The sequence below is a fragment of the Empidonax traillii genome, unplaced genomic scaffold (genome assembly GCF_003031625.1).
Source record: "Empidonax traillii isolate 1590-97213 ecotype Southwest subspecies unplaced genomic scaffold, ASM303162v1 scaffold28:size2823434, whole genome shotgun sequence".
Lineage (NCBI taxonomy): Eukaryota > Metazoa > Chordata > Aves > Passeriformes > Tyrannidae > Empidonax > Empidonax traillii.
In genome coordinates, this window is record NW_020955221.1 from 2,747,697 (window position 1) to 2,769,834 (window position 22,138).

General features: G+C 39.1%; 1 protein-coding gene across 5 annotated transcripts in view; it reads left to right on the forward strand.

The window, feature by feature from the left end:
* TTC39B (tetratricopeptide repeat domain 39B) overlaps positions 1–22,138 on the forward strand; it is a 70,638-nt gene that overhangs the window by 15,328 nt on the left and 33,172 nt on the right. The window contains exon 2 of one of the 5 annotated variants that reach the window (XM_027910209.1): positions 7,066–7,100. The exons of 1 other annotated variant lie outside the window; for it this stretch is intronic. In XM_027910209.1, the coding sequence (XP_027766010.1) occupies positions 7,066–7,100 (35 nt within the window). Of the gene's footprint in view, positions 1–7,065; positions 7,101–17,009; positions 17,112–17,386; positions 17,406–22,138 lie in introns of those variants that run through there. 3 more of the 5 variants (XM_027910216.1, XM_027910202.1, XM_027910224.1) reach the window with 3 other exon arrangements.

Below are 22,138 nucleotides of genomic sequence, written 5' to 3' on the forward strand. Positions count from 1 at the left end.
AATGCTGGGAATTGCTTTCTCTCTTAACATCTGGAAAAATACGCAGTCCTAGGTACCGTTTTCTCATGCCACTGCTCATTTAAGCAGCAGTTGAATTCTCTCCTTATGTGACAGTCATCCAAGTGTTAGCATGCAGGAAAGATGTCCATAACAGATTATGTTTTATAAATTCTCAGAATTACTTTTTTTAGTTCATGCAGGTACTATCTGAAGTGTGTAAATGCATGTAGGTTTATTACCCTGCTTCTGTTACTGCAAAGGAAAAATAATTCAAAGCTGAATATATTTATTTTGAACTGAGTAGTATTACAAGCTAAACTTTCACAACTTTAGACCAGTGAGCTCGCACTGTTGTTCATCTCCATCTTTTTTCTGAAGTAGTAATTTCTGATACTCAATGCTTCAGAGTGTTGTCCACAAAAACCAGATTCATTACCCAATGTGCAACAAGCCAGTAATTACACAGTCAAGGGATACATTGATTACTTTTTTTATTTCAGAGTTATACAAGGCTGGATGCTCAGTGGCATTCCACAGATCAAGCACACCCCTTCTGGGCATGGACTTTCCGTGTTGTTATTTATATGCAGAAGTTCAGTGTTAGTGACTGCCCAAGTACAGCCCCTCTGTTACGATTGCTTAGTAATTTCCATACAAGTTACATAATCCCAGCCTTTGGTAGCAGTTCTCAGTTCAGTCAAGTCAACTAAGGGGAGAGATAGCATGTGTTGTTTGATATCTTTCAGTAATAATCTGAGGAGCTTTCATATTGCTATAATACGTAGTAAATTTTGAATGCATAGTGATTTTAAAGTGTCACTCCTGTGGGCCTGGAATGTTTAATGTAGTCCTGGCTAAACTAAGGAGAAATGAATATTCACATACTTCCATAATAGAAAACTGTAATCTCAGTTCATATTATAAGCATTGTAGGTCAGTTTCTTCTTGTACCTCCTCTGTTCTATTTCATAGTCATATGTTTTTACTGGCTTCAGTATTGACAAGGGAAAAGAGATTTAATCCATACTCCGATATGCATCATATATTTTTGCTATTTCATCTGAATCTGTAGGCTTTTAGCTAGGGCCAATAGGATGTCCCTCCCCTGATTTTGGAAAGGTGCTTCTTAGCTTGTCAGCTGAGTTTTATTTGAAGTGCCTTAAATCCTGTGAGATGTATTCCTATACTGAGTGGTAATTTTAGTGTAAACAAAGTGAAAGATGTGTTATGCTTTGTCATGGGTGGAGAAATTAAAGATCTCTCAATGAAGCCTCTTTATGTAGAATCCAGTCAGTGACTTCCAAACTGGTATCTGAGCTTCCCATGGGGAGCTGCAGGATTGTTTTTACCTAGAATTGATTGCTTCTTTGAGAAGAAGGAAGGTGTGGGGCTGAATTACAGAAGACAAATGAGTACAAAAATAATGAGATGTATCCAAATGCGAATAAAGTTTTGACAAAAACATCTCAAGGTACACATGCTTGCTGAATACATAACTGTCTTCATAGATTACCATGTTTTGCACTGTCTTAATATGTGGGCTTTCCAAGGAGAGGTGGTACTGCTAACTTCATGGTTTTTCAAGTCATCTTAAAATTGTTTTTTGTTTAGTACTGACAAAATAAACCTATGACTGAACAGGTAATGTGGTACAGCAATAGTATTAAATTCTGGGTAGTATCTTTCCATGATTATCCTATGTGGTCTCATTTGTCTGTTGAATTAATATGGAGTCTTATTCATGTAATATTTCTATTTTTGAGATAATGCTTTTGGTGGGACTTTTTTTCCCCTGCCCAATTAGTAATCTTTTTGAATTTCAGTAAAGCTTTCTACACTGTCTCCCATAGCATCCTCCTGGACAAAATGTCCAGCACACAGTGGATAAACACATCATGTAGTAGGTGAGCAATTGGCTCAGGGGTCGAGCACAGACGGTAATAGTGACTGGGGTGACATCAGACTGGTGACCTGTCACTAGTGGGGTTCCACAGGGCTCCATCTTAGGCCCTGTGCTGTTCAAAATCTTCATAAATAACTTGGTCACAGGACTGGAAGGGATACTAAGCAAGTTTGCAGATGATACAAAACTACAAGGAGCTGTTGACTCCCTCAAAGGCAGGGAGGCCCTGCAGAGAGACCTCGACAAATGAGAGGACTGGGCAATCACCAACCAGATGAAGTTCAACAAAGGAAAGTGCCAAATTTTGCACCTGGGATGGGGCAACATTGGGTGTTCATACAGACTGGGGAATGAGATGCTGGAAAGCAGTGCCATGGAAAGGGACCTGGGGTGTTGGTTGATGGCAAGTTGAATATGAGTCAGCAGTGCCCTGGCAGCCAGGAGGGCCATCTGTGTCCTGGGGGGCATCAGGCAAAGCATCACCGGCTGGTTGAGGGAGGGGATTGTCCTGCTCTGCTCTGCACTGGGGTGGCCTCACCTTGGTTAATGTGCAGTTTTGGGCACCACAGTATAAGAAAGATATTAGGCTATTAGAGTGTGTCCAAAGGAGGGCAACAAAGATGGTGAAGGGCCTTGAGGTAAAGCTGTATGAGGAGCAGGTGAGGGCAGTTGGTGTGTTCAGCCTGGAGAAGAGGAGACTGAGGGGAGGAGATGTCATTGTAGTCACAACTTCCTCCTGAGGGGGTGAGGCAGACACTGATCTCTTTGCTATGCTGACCAGTGACAGGACTGAGGGAATAGCCTGAATCTGTGTCAGGCGAGGTTTAGGTTGGATATTGGGAAAAGGTTCTTCACCCAGGGGGTGGTTGGGCACTGCAACAGGCTCCCCTGGGAAGTAGTCGCAGCGCCAAGCCTCAACAGATTCTGTGATTCAGTATGGACTTCAAATTGTGACTGGTGTTTCTAGATACTATTGGAGTTTTCTGAATTTATGTTGTCATCAGCGGGGAGAATCTAGATGCTTAATACCTTATTTGGTAGTTGTATCTTGTAATAAATCTGTATTTTAAAGAAATAGTTTAGATTAGTTTTCCTGCTTCACTTGGAAAAGAGCAGTGTTTAACAGTTAGCTTGATAAAACAATCAGCAAACTTTATGCAACAATTTAGCAGTCACAGGATGTAGTCTGAAATATTTTTGGAGTTAAATGATTTATTATAAATGTGGAGAAAGTAGAGCTCACATTTGATACTAGGATTTCTGTAATAATCAAGGCAAGCTGTTGTTTCTACTTTCTACCAGTGCATTAGAACAAAAAGTGTAGACATTGGTAAAGGTCCTTGTTTTGCATGAGGCTAGAAGGTTGAATTGTGGTCTGCTGTGAATGGTTTCTGCTCTCATTGCTACATTACAGGAACTCTTCACTTTTTCTACATTAGTACACTGTGCCCATTAATGTTTATCAGACTTTGACTTTCTTGGCTTTGCAAAACGTTAGTATCTCTAAGTTTTGTAAACTTAATTGTTTTCAGGCCTGCTTGAATCTTGATAAGGATGCATCATAAAGTTGTGAAATACTACAGTTATCAAGCAGAAAAAAAGAATTTTGTGATTCAAGAAACGTCATTTTGAGACAGCTTTTTTTTGTTAAATCCTGTGCCAATGATTTTCTGAAATCTGGAAGAGCCCGAGTCATGCCATCTAGTGGCAGGTTTACTTACATTCATGTGTTTTAAATTGTTGGACTGACGTGTACTCTGGAAAAGGTGCAATAAAAATCTGTGGCTTGCAGCATTAGCCATCATTGTATTGAGGCATATAGTTGTTACACTGTTTCTCCTGGTATTGACTTAAATGTTAATGTGTTTCTTTTTCTGAATAGAATGTCTGAAAAAAGGCTTTATTGTCCTTTTTGTGGATTTAACTGCAGTTCATATTTGCTGAAATTTTCTTCTGTTATAACATGGACATACTAAAGCAGGACTTTTGGGACTTGCTGCAGGACAGACCTGGGCTAGTGAAGGAAATAAGTGAAGGACTGCATCAGCCTCAGTCTCTCCAGCCATGTAGATAAGGGAAATGGTGTTCCTGCTAAAGTCTGGAGGTCACATGTACAGCTGATGTAGTTGCACGCAACTTCAGTCTTGAGGGAAGCAGTCCATCATTCCTGCTAAGTAAAAATGTTTTTGAGTTCAGTAATCTGCTTTGCTATAGATTGAAATGAGCAAGCACCTCTGGAAACTAGTTGTGACATTTCAGCTGTCAGCAGGAAGCTGAACTGTTGGAATGAAAATGGGAACACTTGAAAATGGGAACTTTATTAGTCTTTAACTGAATGTGAAAGTGTTTTTGGGCTGCTTCTGTACTCTGAGGAATGGATAAACTTTATCAATCACTTGATTTTATTTTTTAGATTGGCATATATTATGTGCATACCTATATACATTTGTATATTAAATATAGTTTGAGGTTTTTAAGATGCTGTGTATGTTATAGAACAGTTCACTCAATTTTTTTATCAAGCATTTTATTTACAGGTAGATTTTAACAGACTACTGGAAACAAGTGAATATGTTCTGAGTACCTTTCAAACCTTTTCTATCTTGGTAGGAATATGATGAATCTTAGAACTTCATCTGAGAGAAGCTGTTCTAGTTACTTCAGTTGCAGTTTTTTTATAACTTTTGTTGTAATGGGCATAGAATGGAGTAGAAAATGGCTATGCTTCTCTTCTAGTGCTTCTGTAACTTTTCCGTGTATTCCCTCTGTTCTATAGGGAATCTCACGGTTTGTAGACTCAACTGTAGACTTGTGTGAGTCAGGAGAAAGAGGACCAAGATATCAAACTGAATGCTTTTTAATACCTGTTTTACATGCAGTGGGAATGGGAATGCATGGGAAACTTCAGAAAAAGACTATGGATTGGATTTTTTGTTTGGTGTTTTTTGTTTGGTTGGTGGGGTTTTTTTGTTTGTTTGTTTTGTGTGGTTGGTTTTTCGAGGGGAGGTTTTTTGGTTGTTGTTTGGCTTTGGTTTTTTTATCATAGAAATCACCTTCAGTGATGTCTTTAGCTCCCTTGAGGAATCTCCTGAGAGGCTGTGACTATTCCCTATGCCTTGGTACACGGGGGAAAATACCAAGGCTGCACTTCATTATTCTAAATGTTTAGACATGCATTTGACTAGTGTGAATAACAAGGATCAAAATTCAGAGGAAACCAGGCAGAGGAGGTACTTATTTAGACAGAATGCAAATTCTCTCTCCATATCTTCTTGTATATAGGTGCTGCTCATGTACAAAGGTTGGAAAGAGCCTGCAAGAGTTCGCATCACAGATATTTTTGCATTTTTCTGTAAATTTCTGCTTGTTACTGTTCTTTATTAAGTACCTGATAGTTAAAAGTACCTTTACTATTGCTTATCAAGTTTTTTGTCCTAGGAGAAAGGGAAGTGTGCTCAAAAAGCTAGAAGTGTTGGTTTTTTTGTTTATTTTACTGAATTTGTCCTCTTATCTAAAAGTGGCTCAAGGAGGCAACCAGTCTTCAGAGAAGGACTTTATTGGAACACTGGTGATGTCTATCAGTGTCTGGAGTGAGACAGAGGGTAAGGGTTTCTGTTCAGGGTGTTCCTGTTGGTTGATGTTCAGCTTTTGAAACTCAGTACTCCGCAGATCAGGAGGATCATTTCATTGGCTGCTGCCAAGTTCTTTTAAGTTCTCCCTTTACTTGGCACTACTGAGGCCACGTCTGAAATACTGTGTTCTAGTATAGGCTCCCCATTCCAAGAAAGACATTGAGGTGCTGGAGCGTGTCCAAAGAAGGGCAATAGAACTGGTGAAGGGTCTGGAGCACAAATCCTGTGAGGAGGACTGAGAGAGCTGACATTGGTTAGCCTGGAGAAAAGGCTCAGGAGAGATCTTCTGGCTCTCTACAACTGGAAAGAAGTTATAGTGAGGTGGGGGTCAGTCTCTTCTAGGTATCTTCCTGGAATATGTTAAAAATGTGTTCCATCATGCTTCCAGTTTTTCTTACGGAAAGAGCAGAAAGCACAGTCATAAGTAGGAAATAGTTTCTGTTTGAAGAGTGACGGAGTAAGGCAGAAGTCTTTGGCTTGGAGAAGAGATGAGTTGAATGATATAACAAAGGCCTTCAAAATCATAAGTATCAAGGAAAGAGCAACTATGAATTGATTCTTCACTACTTTTGAATATACAGTTCTAGGGATTTTTAAACAAAGGTGTTAGGAACCTGGTTCAAGGAGAAATAATTTTGTGCAATTATTTTGCACAAAATGGAAAGCAGACTTGTGAAATTCCTTACTAATGTTATGAACTCATGAATTAAAGGGAGTCTACATGGGATTGAGGATACTGGACTGGTACTTGGAACAGAGATCTGCTGAATCACCAGATGGCCAAACTGTCTCTGGAATTCTGAGTTGCCAAAGGCTGAAAAGTGTGGAGTAGAGATGGATGTGTGAAAGAGGGCTCTTTGCCCATTTGTCTTTGCTACACACTTCTACAGACCAGTTTTGGAAACTGGATACAGAAATGCATGACCTGCAAACTGAGCCATTCTGCTCATCTTTACATTTGTGTATCTTCCTTTATTTTAATTTGAAATTTGAACTTAGGTTGAAAGAGCTTTGATTCCAGGTGGAAAGAAACATCTTCCAGATGTCTGGACCAAGCTGTTCACATAACTGCCATTATTGTGTGAGCTGGCTGTATATATGCACACTAGCTGTGTGCATCCCGGACCTAGTATGTATATTCTGATCAACCTGATTATCAGTTACATGCATGGAACACTTTTTCTTTCATGTGTAGGTATACTGTTCAACTAATGCATCCTGAATGCAACAGATGTGCTGCACAAACTCCTGAGGCATAAATTTATATTGCCTTCTGTGATGTATATGGTGAAAGTTTCAGAGTCTGAAGATGTCTTTGGTTTAATTTAACTAATGGTAGTCTGAGGTAGTAGACCTATAGGAAATCTATTTGTGTAATGATTTGCACTGAAAGCTTAAGAGTCAGTAGATTGTGAATATTCTGATTGTTACTGTATGTTACAGAATTAAGTGCTGTCTGGTAATGTTAACTTTCTGCTGTGTAACAAAACATGCATATTAGATTGAAACATTTTTCTTATTCTTCTGCAGGAAAACTTTGAAGATGCCTTTGAAAACATCCCTGTGTAAGTAGAATTTTTATAAATGTGTATTTATTAAAACTATACATAGGGAATACTGCATGCACACCATTCCAGGGAAATATCACTTTATATGCGCTGACTACACTGACATTTTTCACAACAGGTAAGGTCCCCCGGAGTTGGGAGATGGAAGTGTAATTAGGTTGATATATGGGATGAAGTATTTGTCAACAAATGTGAAAGTTGCATCGAATTAAAAATAGGAAATTTGGTGACTTAGTTACATACTGACAGCTTCAGACATTTTTATATATTGAAGAAATAGTTGCTTAACATTGATGGAAAAACTGTGGATCACGCATTATGCAAGACTATCCAAGGAAGATTTTCAAATAGAAATTGCTGTACCTCGTGATATGCTGCTGCACAGATGTTTTTCCTCTAATGATGTGAGATATGGTCGCCTCTGGCATTAAATTTCATGCTGAAGCAACCCCTTACTTACACTGCAGTGAAAACACATGATTCTGTTTGTAAGTGGTTTTAGTTTTTCTCTAGGATTTTTCTGCATTTTTGTGCCATGAAACACATGGTATCCTCAGATTTCTAAAACACTTCTAGACTTAGCGCTAGCTTTGGACTTAATTGCTAAAACTTCCATGGTCATGGCAATTTATATTTTACACATTTCCCAGACCTTTTGTTTGTATCTTACCTAGAGTAGTAAGGTCTGCTCTCTATGTAAAACTGAGAAAAGCTAAATTGTTCCCTGACATGCACAAGTAAATAAGAATCTGATATGTTCATGTTGAGAACTCTTCATGTTAATGATTGCCTTTGCTTCCTTTGACTGCCTAGCAGTTGCTGTATGATCAGGTAACTTCTCTCTCTGGCCCTTGTTTCCCTTGGGAGAGGGAAGAGGGTGACTTTCAAATACTTATTTTGTGAGAATATTTATCCAACACTTGTTCTTTCTATGAGACAGTTATTATATTGCTTTTATGGATGTCTGAGCTGGGCATAGTTTTTTATTATTGGCATGCAGAGCTTTGATTTCTTCTTCCTCAGTGTGTCTCCTGTGTTCATAGCTCTCATACAGAGACACTTTTTATAGTAGTGTAGAAGTTGGGCTGATGTTAGTTTATTCTGGTTCATTTTGGTTCCATCTGTAATAACCATTATGTAGAAGAGTCAATGCAGGATGATGGAGAGAATGTTAATGGGACAGAAATTGTCTTATTACTTAAACATCACTAGCTGAATATAGTGAATGTGTATATTTTGTATCGGCCAGGATTCTTCACTGCATTAAACTCCCTCAAATTCTTTAGAAGGTACAGCTGTTTAAAAAAATATGCCTAAGGAACTGAAAAAAACCTTGGGATGTTTTGTGGGAGTCTTCAATCTTATCTTCATTGAAACCCTTTGATTTTAGTTTTCAAATGATGCTGGTAATTTTCCTGAAGGGAAGCCTCTCCTAAATCTAATGCCTCACTGGTTATTCTTGACCTTTCTCTATCTAGAATTAATGGCGTTTTTTTCTATTAAGAATACAGTAGTAAAAATTTGGGAACATGACTACTTTGAAACAACGAATGGCTTTACCCGTCTAGGAAGCTGTGTCTGATTTTTTGGTTTTGCTGTTGATAACATTCACTTCAACATTTTTCTATGTGCAAGTGTTTCAGTCTCTTTTATTTTGGATAGGAAAGTGGTATTGTTACAGCTCTGTGATGATATGCCTAGCACTGGTTGAGTGGTTTATTGCAGTTTGTTATACCTAATTGAATATAACTAAAATCAACCTTTTTATAAGGACTTCTGTCTACAAAGACTGATGTTTATTTATGAGATCAGTTCTGGTTCAAATTCTGTCAGATCATCTTGTTAGTTTAGAGAATTGGGAAAGAATGTGTGACAACCAGATCTTCCTAGATCTGTATCTCATACACCAGTCTGCAATTCTTCATGTAAAATATGAAGAGAGTAATACTGCTCTGTATTTTGCATCAATAAATGCTAGCAAATGGTTTTGCTAGTCTAACTTGGCTCTCACCGGCTTTATTCCTTAAATATTGCTTACCCATAGATACCAGGTTGTGCAGGTTAGATGTTAAAAGGGCAATGAGTGATTTTCTGTCTGGATTCCTTTGAGATCTTCTGGTAAACTCTAAAGCAGGTTTTGTAATGAGCCCCAAATACTAGTTTTGTAGAAATGTGAGGGAACCTTTAAATAGAGTTCTTTACTGTACATGAATTTTTTTTTGTTCACTGGTGCTAAAGCCATAGAAAGGCTATTGCAGTAGGTCAGTCTGCCATTTTACTTAAAACAAGCACTAACATTTAATCTTGTATCTTCTCTGCCAGTGAGAGTAGCTAAGTTTTCAGTTTTCTATGTATTGGCTCAATAATATTGGCTTGATATAGTATCTTTAATCTTCCAAAGAGAATAAGTGGGATATATATGAAAGTAAATTCACCATTGCCTGGTTGTATTAACTCAGAAATAGTTTCAGATTGGTATATTCTGTTGTAAAAGGAACAAAATAACTGGAGTCAAACTCTTTCTGTTGTGGAAATTCAGGCCTCTGCCAAGAAGCTAGTAAGCTGCTTTTTACCATACATTTCACCATATTTCCAGTGGAGTGTCTGCTTATTTTTAAATTTTGGGCAAATGTGTTTCATAGGATTACCTAATGCCTCTCAAGCATCTGTAGGTTCAAAAACTTATATGGGTGGAACAGATTTAATTGTGGTTCATTCTTTTATTTAATTCTGGTTAAAAATGCTTCATCAGTACCTGAATCTTACCATAGAAATACTATGCACTGTAATTGCAGTCTTACTGAACAAGAAAATTCCCAGCTACTTTAATTTTTCCTCCAATTATTCAGAAACTCTCTTTGTAGAGTGCAGATATTCATGTTTTCCGTTGACGGAGTACAGTTTTGTAAATTAACTTGTCTTTGGTTTTACAAGTAGATCACAAGTGGTTTGGGTTCCCAACAGTTTTTAACCATCACTGTATTATGTATGTACTGACCTTACCACTGCTATTTTGATTTCTGTAGGCATTTTATCCTCTGACATTCTCAATTTGTTTAGAACTTGTATGAAATACTAATTCTGTTGGGATTCCTTCCCATTTCATTTTGCTTACTATTCCTTAAAATGTCATTTGTATGCGACAGGAATAAGTACTATCAAGTTGTTGTGCTTTTCCGTGCAATCTTCCTTAGATTGCCTTGCAGTCTTTCTCTTTGAGGTAAAGATAAGATGGTGGTTTTACTTACTACCCAAATATCAGAGGCTTAAGCAAATGAATATCAGCATTTAGAGTAACTCTATTATGGTAGATGCATGGGTATATTTATAGAAGATGCTTTGTAGTTGTCTTTGGAAAGAAACACAGTAGTCTGCCTGATTGCTGCAAGCAGTTCATATGCAGAGGAAGTCTTCATGTCATGCTGTTTATATATAGATTTCTGACACCAGACCCTCAGTTACAGCATTAGTGGAAAGATAGTGAGATCTCGTTTAAACACAATTAAAACGTGAAATATTGAAGAACTGGAAGCTAACATTCTGTAGGAAAGCAGAGAAATGATTTTTGATCAATAATGATACTCAGGATTTTCTGTCTTTATCAATTTCAGCAAAAAGAAAAATGTTTCATTGATTCTCTTTTGCATTTTCTTTGTCTACCCAAAGCTGGATACTGTTAATCCTTGATCCTACCAAAGCAGCTCTGTGTGGTATTACTGGGGTGACAGATTAAGGGACAGAAGTGTTTAAGGAAGTTAGAGCAGGTTATCCTTATCATCTCAGAAGTGTAGTTAAGATTCCTGTTACACCTGCACATGTGAGTATTTTGCTAGTGAATGAAATTGAATAGCTGAGGAAATACTCTAAATTCCAGTTTACACAGAATCACAGAATCTGCCGAGGTGGAAGGGGACCCATAAGGAGCATGGAGTCCAACCCTTAGCCCTGCCCAGGACTATCCCCAAGAATCATACCATGTGCCCTAGAGTATCATCCAAATGCTTCTTGAACTCTGTCAGGCTCGGTGCTGTGACCACTTCCCAGGGGAGCCTGTTCCAGTGCCCAACCACCCTTGAGTGAAGAACCTTTTCCCAATATCCAATCTAAACCTTCCCTGACACAACTTCAGGCCATTCCCTTGTGTCCTGTCACTGGTCACCACAGAGAAGAGATCAGTGTCTGCCTCTCCTCTTCCCCTCATGAGGAAGTTGTGACTGCAGTGAGTCACAACTCAGTCTCCTCTTCTCCAGGCTGAACAGACCAAGTGACCTCAGCTGCTCCTCATACGGCTTCCCCTCAAGGCCCTTCGTGATCTTCCTTTCCTCCTTTGGACACTATCAAAGAGCTTAATATCTTTCTTATATTGTGATGTCCCAAACGGCACACAATATTCAAGGTGAGGCCACCCCACCGCAGAGCAGAGTGGGGTAGTCCCCTCCCTTGACGCGCTGGCGATGTTTTGCCTGATGCCTCCTCAGGACATGTGTAAGACCCTTGGTTCAAGCTATGAGCTCACTGAAGAGGTTTTACTTTAAAAAATACACAAGGCTCCAAAAATTTGCCTGCCAGATTTATTAAAAGGGCCTTCAGTTCTTTAATATCTTGAGAGAGCACACAGGAGAACACACTGCACACATTTCCCAGGAGGTCAAATAACACACTTTTAGTGGCAAAGTTTAAAAGGGAACTTGGCAAAGGCTTAAAGAGCAACATCCAAGCAAAAAAAGTATTTCACAATGTCCCTCAGGGATTAGTGTTGGGCCTAGTCCTGTTTAATATCTTTATTGATGATCTGGATGAGGGGATCATGTACCCTTAGCAAATTTGCAGATGACACCAAGTTGGAGGGAGTGTTGATCTGCTGGAAGGCAGGAGGGCTCTGCAGAGGGACCTGGACAGACTGGAGAGATGGGCTAAATTCAACAGTACGAGGTTCAGCAAGGCCAAATGCCTGGTCCTGCTCTTTGGCCACAACAACCCCATGCAGTGCTACAGGCTGGGCACAGAGTGACTGGAGAGCAGCCAGGCAGAAAGGGACCTGGGTGTACTGACTGACAGCAGCTGAACATGAGCCAGCAGTGTGCCCAGGTGGCCAAGAAGGCCAATGGCATCCTGGCCTGTTTCAGGAATAGCGTGGCCAGCAGGAGCAGGGAAGTGATTCTTCTCCTGTCCTTGGCACTTGTTAGGCTGCACCTTGAGGGCTGCGTCTACTTCTGGGCCCCTTTAGATTTGGAAAGACATTGAGGTGCTGGAGTGCGTCTGAAGAATGGCAGTGAGGCTAGTGAAGAGTCTAGAGCACAAGTCCTGTGAGAAGTGGCTGAGGGAGCTGAGGTTGTTCAGCCTGAAGAAGAGGAGGCTCAGGGGAGACCTCATCACTCTCTACAACTCCCTGACAGCCAGGTGGGGGTCAGTCTCTTCTTCCAGGCAACCAGCAGTAGGACAAGAGGACACAGTCTTAAGCTGCACCAAGGGAGGTTTAGGTTGGACATTAGGAAGACATTCTTTAAAGAAGGAGTGATTGGATATTGTAATGGGCTGCCCAAGGAGGTGGTGGAATCACCATCCCTGGAGGTGCCTAAGGAAATACTGGATGTGGCACTTTGTGCCATGGTCTAGTTGACGTGGTGGTGTTCAATCGTAAGTTGGACTCGATGATCTCAGAGGTGTTTTCCAGCTTAGTTGATTCTGTGATTCTGTGACACAGCATTGACTTAGCAGACGCTAACCCAATTTAGCAAAATCCAACCCATCCAGCTTTAAGTTACCCAAATCTCAAGAAAGGAGATTAGGAGAAGAAGTAAAGAGAGGAAAAGACTGAATTATAGCTACCACCTGGAGTTCTGTGCCATCCACCTTCTGTGTGTCCAGATGGTAGGGTCATGACCACACGATGGCCTCATGGTGTCAGTTTTATCTTCTCTGGCCCCCTGTGGCCACCTTTCTGCTGGTGGTACATCCAATGTGCCATGCCATATGAGCCTGGGCTGGGGCTCTGGGATGTGGTGTGGGACACTGCTCGTGCTGTGCTAGTGACTGACAGCTGCTCCGGGGCTGCCCAAGCAGGCTCCAAGGGGCTGGGGAGTGGAGCAGGTCACCACTTCAGCTTCATGGAATTCAATCTTCCCCCTTTCCTCGCCCGTCCTCCCCACCACTTGAGTCGGTCAGAGACAATAATTAATATAATAATCCGGTATCTCCTAATAAAGTTGGCCCTCCTGGCTGACAGGGCACTGATGACTCACATTCAACTTCCCATCAACCAGATCCCTTTCCATAGCACTGCCTTCCAGCATCTCATTCCAGTCTGTCCGTACATCTAGGGTTGCCCCATCCCAAATGCAGAATCTGGCAGTTTCCTTGTTGAACTTCATCTGATTGGTGATTGCCCATTCCTGTCATTTGTCAAGGTCACTCTGTGGGGCCTCCCTGCCTCTGAGGGAGTCAGCAGCTCCTCCCAGTTTTGTGTCATCTGCAAACTTGCTTAGTGTCTTCTCCAGTCCTGTGTCCAAGTCATTTATGAAGATGTAGAAGAGGCCAGGGCCTAAGATGGAGCCCTGTGGAACCCCACAGACAGCCAATCTGGAGTCACCCCATTCACTATTATGTGCTCAGGCCTGTGAGACAATCGCTCACATACCACATCCTGTCCTTATCCCAGCTGTGTGCTGGAGATTTTGTCCAGAAGACAGTATAAAAAGCTGTCATAAAATCTAAAAAGATTACTTCAACTGGCTTCCCTTCATCTACTAGGTGGTTTACCTTGTCATAAAAGGAAATAGTTTTGATAAGCAGGACTTTCCTCTCGTGAGGCTGTGCTGGCTCTGACCGATGGCAGTGCTGTCTTTCAGGTACTTTTAAATACTTCCCAGAAAAATCTTCTCCATAACTTAGTTATTAGTTTCTACAGTCCTCTTCCTTGATGTTCACCAGCATCCAATCAACTGGGATCTCTCTAGGTTCCCAAGATGGCTCAAAAATCCTCAAGAGAGATTTTGTGATTACATCATTTAGCTCTTTGAGGATTCTTGGATGAATCCTATCAGGCCCCATAGATTTGTAGGGATCTAGCTGGAGCAGCAGGTTCCACACAGTTTCGGGCTCGACTGGGAGTTGGTCATTCTCGCAGTCATGGTACTTCAGTTCAGGGCACTGAGACACCCTTGGTCCATCATCCATGTTGAAAACCAAGGCAAAGAAATTGTTAAACACCTCTGCCTTGTCTCTGACCCTGTTTGTGAGGTGACTGTCCTCATCCTGTAATGGGACAGTGGTATTTCTATACTGCCTATTGCCATTAATATTTTTGAAAAAGACTTTTTTATTGCTCCCAGATTTTTGGCCAACTGCAACCCCAGTTCAAAGAGCCAGAAACTTTAATTTAAATTTAAACTCAGATTCTGAAATCATCTTCTTTCATTTAAACTCAGATTCTGAAATTGTCTTGAGATAATGCGAAACAGCGGTGACAATTTAAATGATCAAATTTTATTTTCTCATGTTTGACTTTCAAGGTCAATGGAAAAAATGTCCAGTAAAGGTAATTTTTGTATCTAGCAGATAATATTTTCATAGCTACATAAATACAAAAATATGACACAGTAGCTGCGTAATATTTTCAATCTCAAGATTTGGAACAAACAGCAGTAGTGATACAGAATGCTTATTTCTGTAAGCTTTTTTTACCCTAGACAGTTCTAGAATTATAGTTTTTTTAAGTTTAAAGGATTTTAATTGGACAGTAATTGTGTTATCCCTAACACTTCCATTTTTGTTGCAACGACACCTTTTACCTGTCATTTAGGATTTCTCTGTGTTTGTATTTGAGTAGAAGACTTCAGACCACATTGTGTAAATTTTTATATTGGCATCTTCTGTTGACTTTGAAATGTGCAATTCCACCTGTGTCCATAGCATATAGAAAGCAAGAAGAGAAAAAACAGGAGAGGAGATAGAGGAAAAAAATGAAAGCCAAACAAACCAACAATGGGACATGTAACAGGGAACTGCCCGAAACTCTGCATCCCTTCCACACGCTGCTACTCTGTTGTGAACCTTTACTGAAAGGCTGGTGCAGAGAAAGATTCCACGACCTGTTTTTATGTCTAAATATTTGTTTTGCTGCCCTGTGGCTTGCTCTTTCATTACAAATAAATTTATGGTGTTAAACTCACATAATATGCTTTAAATAAGAAAATGGAAAGATGAGTTTTAATTCCTTGATGAAGAAAAAGAATAAATTGCTGGCTATGACTTGCTCAGATGTTGAGAAGTAGGATTGCTTTTAGGAAAAAGGGATTGAAAATCAGATTTGCCTCATCCTTTATTTCAAACTATCAAGCAAACAAAACTTCTCTGGTCTTTACTGATGTGGTGTTTGTTGGTTTGGTTGTATCATGTCCCCCCGCCTTCCCTTCTCCCCCGCAATGATTTAAAGCTGTCTCAGAGCATTTGGGGAAACAATCAAAGTGGAAGGTGTCTTGAGTGTGTACTGATTCATTTTTCTTTAAGACAATCTAAGGAAAAATCTTTGGAGCATTGGTTGATATTGGCAGACAGAAAGCTTGCTTTTTTCAGTTTTGTGGAAATGTGCTCCTGACTCACTCAGCTTTTTCTGGAAGATACTTTCTGAGACATCAAATGTGGACTGTCTGCAACTTACACTGTGTTAAAAACAGAACGCTGTATGTTTTGGGATGGAAGTGCGTTGATTTTTTATGTGACTGGTCAACCTTGATTTAAACTCCTCTGCCTTTCATGTACGGCTGCCCATCTCATCTCTTTCTACGGTTTACAAGATTTACAAAATGTTTTTTACCTGATCATAGGTTTCTTTAGGTGTTTTAGGCAATACTATGCAACCCTTTCCCAATATGTTACAAGTAAAAATGTTTTTTCAGAAGTAAGTTGTTTAAATAGGTTGAAGTATTATTGCTACTACTACTTAGCACACATCTGAAATAAGTAAATGCAAACCTGTTGTTTCCTACATTGTGCTTTAAATGATTTCTTTGAGATGTTTTCGTGAGTAAATCTCAGTTCATAACAGTAAACATAGCTAGAAATAGGTATTGTTACTCCAGGTGGTACAGCTTTAAAGCATACTGTTTGAAGGTGGAGGTCATAGTTTAATTGTCTGCTGCTTAGCTCACATGTGCTGAGCTTTCATTGTATCTTGTCTAGAGAGATCAGACCAAGGGGATGAATCTATCTCTGTTGTAGCTGTTTTGCTTCTGACTCCTACCTTTTCCTTTTGCTGATGTTCGTGAAGAAAACTGTTTATTAGCTGTCCCTCTGTGCTGATGATTTGTTTTGGTCATGGAACTCTAGGTAAAAATTTGTGTTTCTTTGGAAAAATGTCAAAGGGTTAATTAAAAAAAAGTGTTCATATGTTTGAGTAATGTCAAATGATGAAAATCAAACACGAGCTGGTTATTTTTTTAAGTGGCTATCAACTCTCATATATTTGGTCTAGTTTTACTGCAGTTGCATTAGTATGCTTTTCCTGTGTGACTTTATTTGCGGCTTTTTTTTTTTTTTTAATATTTAGAAAGTACTAAGGTAACTCCATTTTTGTCTTCAAATATAAATCACTTTGTGTTCATGTCTCCATTTTTTTTCTGGCTGTTAGGAGTGATGGATTAGAATTAGGCTGCAGCACAGATTGGGAGAATCTCCCAGCATCCTCTTCCCGCAGAGGCATCAGCTTCCAGCACTGACTGTAGCTGCTGCCACTCACTGACATTTCTTTTGAATTCGGCTATGGAGAGCGCCTGTGTTCCCAGCTGCTGGCATGTGAACTTTTATTGTTTTTGCTTGATAACTCATTAATGAAACTTCATGGATATTGAGAAATAAAACAGTTTTCTCTTTATTGCTTTTCTTCGTGTTTTTTGGATTTTTTTTTCCTATGTGTGTGTGCACGGTGGAAAAAGGCAGAGTGAAAGAAGCAGCACTTATTTTTGCACAAGGACCTGTATTTACCTACCTGAAGTTAACTGATTTAATTCTGTAAGTATATGACATTTGCCTAATGCTCCCTAAAATCATAAATATGGTAGTAAGATTTATGGGATTTTATCTGTGAAAATTTACTTTGGCAGGTATGTCAAACTATAGCATTTTCTTTTCAGATTGATTTCCTTGAAGATAAAGGAAAACCAGTATATTCACAGTGGGATTATGAAGTAATTGTTTCTCTTCCGCCCTTTGCAGTGGTGAACAATGCTTTTAGAGAGCAGAAGCATCTCTGCTGATGTCAGTGCTTAATCAGCTCAGATGCTGTAGGTTGTAGAACACCACAAGGTGTGTATTTTGGGATGCTGTTTTTTAAAATGTGGTAGTTTAGAGACAGTATCAGAGTTAGAGTTATTTTCTCCATTTACAGACTGTCCTCTGCTCTTGGTAGCTGTGCTGATTTAACCATTTGAGGTTATATAATTTTTTACTTAAACATAAATAATTTATTTTGTAGGACACAGTGCTGTGCTTTGTAAGTACTAATGTTAAGTATAATGCAGTGTGCTTTTAGAGACTTAAATAAATTCAGAATGTCTCCAGCATGGGCTATAAGGTCACTGTGTAATAAATTCCAGTAAATTAGTTTGAAGTTTAGAAAGAGCGTCTTGCTAGGATCACACTGTCCTAATTGTCTCTTTGGATCTGAGCCAGGATTTGTGTGACGCAGTGCTAGTCCCATAAACATCTGGCCTGATCTGGTGTCCTACTTGCCGCATGATTTATTTTTTCTTTTTTTCCATGGGAGGATAAGTGAAATGTTTATTTGATTCATGTAAAACTTCCAGTAAGCTTTCATTACTATTTGTACATGCTAGCTCTTCAAAGAGCATCTTTCTCAGCATGTCTTATTTAGGCCTCCTCTCCAGGGAAAATGTTGAACAAATAGAATTTTTTTTTTTTTTTTATGGTGAACATCTATTTATCTGTATCTACATGCTGTATGTTAAGCTTTGGCAGTATTCCTCTCTGCCATATTCAGGTGAGCATTTTTGTACACAGTATTGCATGTATTGACCTCTGCTGGATTATTTATTGTAAACTGTTAGTCTGATAAGGAACATAGTCAATTCTCAGTTTACCTGAAAGATCTTGTGTTAAAACTTACATCTAAAAATACTGTCAAACCACTGAGTTCTATTAATAAATCTGATAACCTTTTATACTGCTGTGTATTTCCATTAGCGTTGAACAGAATAGTGCAAAGCAGATTTTTCTCCTACCTCCAGATCAACACTGATACTTCTTTGATTTTTTGTTTTGGTTTGGTTTGGTTTTGATCCACTCTATCAAACTGGGGTCAATTCTGAATAGCCGTGATCTGATTGTTTTGCTGACAGTTTCTAGTCTTTCATGTATTTTTGCAATGCTGTGTCAAATTCATGCTGGAGTAGCTTGATATGCTTGAATAGAATTATTTTATAGTCACTTTAGTAATCAGATGAACTGTATGTGTGTATTCAGGTGGGTAAATAACCCAGGTAGTTGTCATGTCTCACAATATTGCTGAGTCCTTATGGAAAATTTGAGTCTCCCTTTCTGTTCACATGAAATGCAGTTCACCATTGAACTTAAGAACATGGTGTTAGATAAAGCTGCCAATGTTTCTTTTCCCCTCAGACAATAAAACCACCCAACTTGCAATAAATTGATTGTTGGCTTACTGAATCTAGTTAATGATCAATCCAAAACTGAAACATTTGGGAATGCTTGTGTCTCTTTTATTTAAAAATAAAAATAAGACAGCAAAGTGGCTAGAAACATAGCCTGTGGTTTTTTTAGAGGATGGACTCTTGCAGTGGTGGGTGATGGTCAGCCAGAAAGATGAGCTTAGTCTTGGTGCTATTTCTTGTAGCACCTGAGGGTCAGGCAGAGATGATCAACTTTGCCAAGATTTCCTTCATTTGTGCTTATTCAGTTGCTTTGTTGCATCTGTGGAGTAGTAATAATATGTGAGGATACAGCAATCTGTGTTTTTTTGTGGTGTTCAAATGTGGCATTGATAATAAATATGTAGATAAACAAAATCCATGTTTTCAGTAAGACAGACCATTAGGAAAGTTCCCTTATCACCCCTCCCTTCCCACTCAGTCATGGAAATGTTTGGAAGCTAAACCTCTTGATAACTTTCTTGTGTTTCATTATTAGATTCCCACGAAGCAGCACTGTGGGTGCTGGGCTGTTTTCTGACTAGAATAAAGACAATTCTGTGCATGCCCTCAAGGTCTGAGACCACATGTAAGACATACATGCAGAATGTAAAGAAAAGAAACACTGTTGGTGTCCTGACAGGTGGTGATCTTGACATTTAAAATTTAAGATCAGATAAGACTTCTAAGAGCCAATTTGTGTTTGTATATAAGGTTTTCGGTGTGTTTGAGGGTCTTTAATGCATTTCAGTCAAGAGACAGTATTATAAATATTTCTGCTTCTATGAGCAGTTATAACTCCTAAAAGAAAACGGTTGTCACCTCTAGGTAAATCTGTTTAGTTTAGAAGAGCTAAAACTGGAACTTCGATCTCTAAAAAAGGAAAGGAGGGCAAACACTTTTCCTAAAATACGAGCAGCTATCCCCGCCCCCAGACTTCTGGTCTGTAAGTAACAGAGCTTTATCTGCCATCCGTCTGCCTTGCCTCGTTGTTATATTACATGTAACATTATACCTGGTAAGGTGTAATGACTGATCAGTTAAATTGCTCTCTTAGTGAAATTCCAGTGGTCTGTGGAAAGCTGTCGGTTTGACCTTTTTTGACAATGCTAAGATGGAGCTAAAACTGTGAAGTCATTCTCAGCTCATTTTTATGCATATAATTTTAATAATGGTTGATTTTCAACGGGGGCAACTGCCTCATTTTTTCTTACTCAGTTACCTCTTCTCACTGCCTCTGTTTTTCTGAGAGCTCCAACTCCATATCTACAGCTGCACCTTTTGAAAAATAGTTTTTAATGCTTTCTCTTTATGTATACAAATGTATAATATCAGCTAGCTATTGTTTCTTCTTTTTGCTCTGCATCAGCTTTTCTGCCACAGCTGTAAGATAAGCAAGAAGAAATAATTTAATTAAAAAAATTCCAAACAATCAAAACAAGCCCAACAATAAGCAAACCCTCAAACAATGAAAAAAACCCCCAGCACTATTAAAGAAAAGGAAAATGCCCTAATGGTGAGATGGCTTGATCTGTATAGACAGATCCCGTGGTATTGTGGCAACAATACAGAGATTCACTGATACAGATTTACAAATAGCTGGCTAAATGCTGCTATCTCATAGCCCCATAGGGTTGAGGAGGAAGGTGCAACCTCTGAACTGGAGCATGGTGTGTTTCCTGTCCAGTGGGTGATAGGTGTCTCCAAAAATTCAATTGAAAACTAGTACCCAGGAAGGGCTCAGGTAAGAACAATGCTGTTTGCCTCTCTCTGCTATAGGATGTGATTTTAAATACAGTGTGAGAGGAAGTCCTGAGGGAGGAATAAGTGAAAATAAGTGTGTTACCATGATGGTTTTGTCAAAATGTAATTTAAACTAAATGACTGTTGTTAGGGGCTGTGTTGAACATTTTCTGTTTGTGTGTGAGTTTTTAAATTATTATTATTTTTGTTTGCTTGCTGATTTTTTTTAAACTGCCTGATGTTAAAGGCATCCTGATATAGTGAGCTTTAAAGCAATTTCTGCCTGTTTGCAAATTTGGTTAGCACAGCACTGGATAGTTTTGCTGCCAGTTGGGTTTCTTTAAATGAATGTTTAGGATACAGACTACAGGATGTGTTAGGGAAGTTCTGAAATAGGGAAGACACTACACCTTCAAAGGAACTAAGTCTGTCTTGCATCAGCATGAAATTTTTTTTCAATCCTTACCATAAATATTTTACTTATCTAAAATTCATGCTTCTCGTAAGAAGGGATGCACAATTTGCTGTGGAAGTATGACTAGTGGATTTACTATATGGGTAAAATAAGTTACCATTTGCTATACTGATCAGATGGCTGAAGGTTTTAGATTTTCTGTATTAATAGCCTGGGATAGGAAGTGATTTATATAAATTGGAAATAATTCCAAACACATAGCCATATGACTTAAGATTTTTCTGTTGTGTGAGGTGTTGAAGTCTGGGTTTTAGATGAAATGGTAAAAAAGTTTTTTACATTAGAAAAAAAATATTGATCATGTGATCTTGTATCTTCCCCTGACCATTTTAAGCCAACAAAAATGTTAAAAATCCTTTTTGTTCATAAACTGGAAGTGATTGGCCATTTAAAAATACTGAGATGCCTCTAATGTCAAGGATTTAACATGCTTTTATTATGATAGCAGCAAGAAGGGTCCAAATGTGAGAAAGGATACTGATTTTGATTCACATTTCTGAATTGTTTTCTGGGTGAGAGGTATGCATAGCATGCATATAGGCAGAAGAATAAAATACAGCCTCATGGAGGCTTTCCTGACACACTTGGCTTTTTCAGAGGCTGTATCCTGTACCTATCCAAGAAGATACTGAAAAGTGTGCCAGCACTAGCATAGTGTGGAGTTGGGGTGTGTGTTCAGTTTCTTGCATAGGTCAGTACTCCCAGAGAAGGATGTACGTTCTGCTTTCATGAAAGTTTCAGACTTGATGCAGAAATTATTCCTGACGGTCATGCATGTCTGCTTGTAGTCGTTTAAAACCAAACCATACAGAAGTCTCACAGTTGTGACGTTTAAGAGTAGTCCCTTGTAATAGGAATAAAATTCCACACAACTAGAAAGCTACTTTCTTTACTTTTTGAACATTTCCTATATGTTCGTGTCCTGTCTGTGGATTGTATTACCTTCAGCCATCCTTTACTAAACTATCCAGAGCATTAAACGTAGACCTAACAGAATATCTCAGTAGGATTTGGCAATGAGCTTATTTTATTTTGGCCTTTGCTTCCTGTCATAATGCTATTGGTATTTTGGCATTTGCCATGAGTACTAGTGGAACCTGCTACCCTTTGGTAGGTAGGTAGTACGTCTACCCGGTGGTGTAGAGGAAAACACA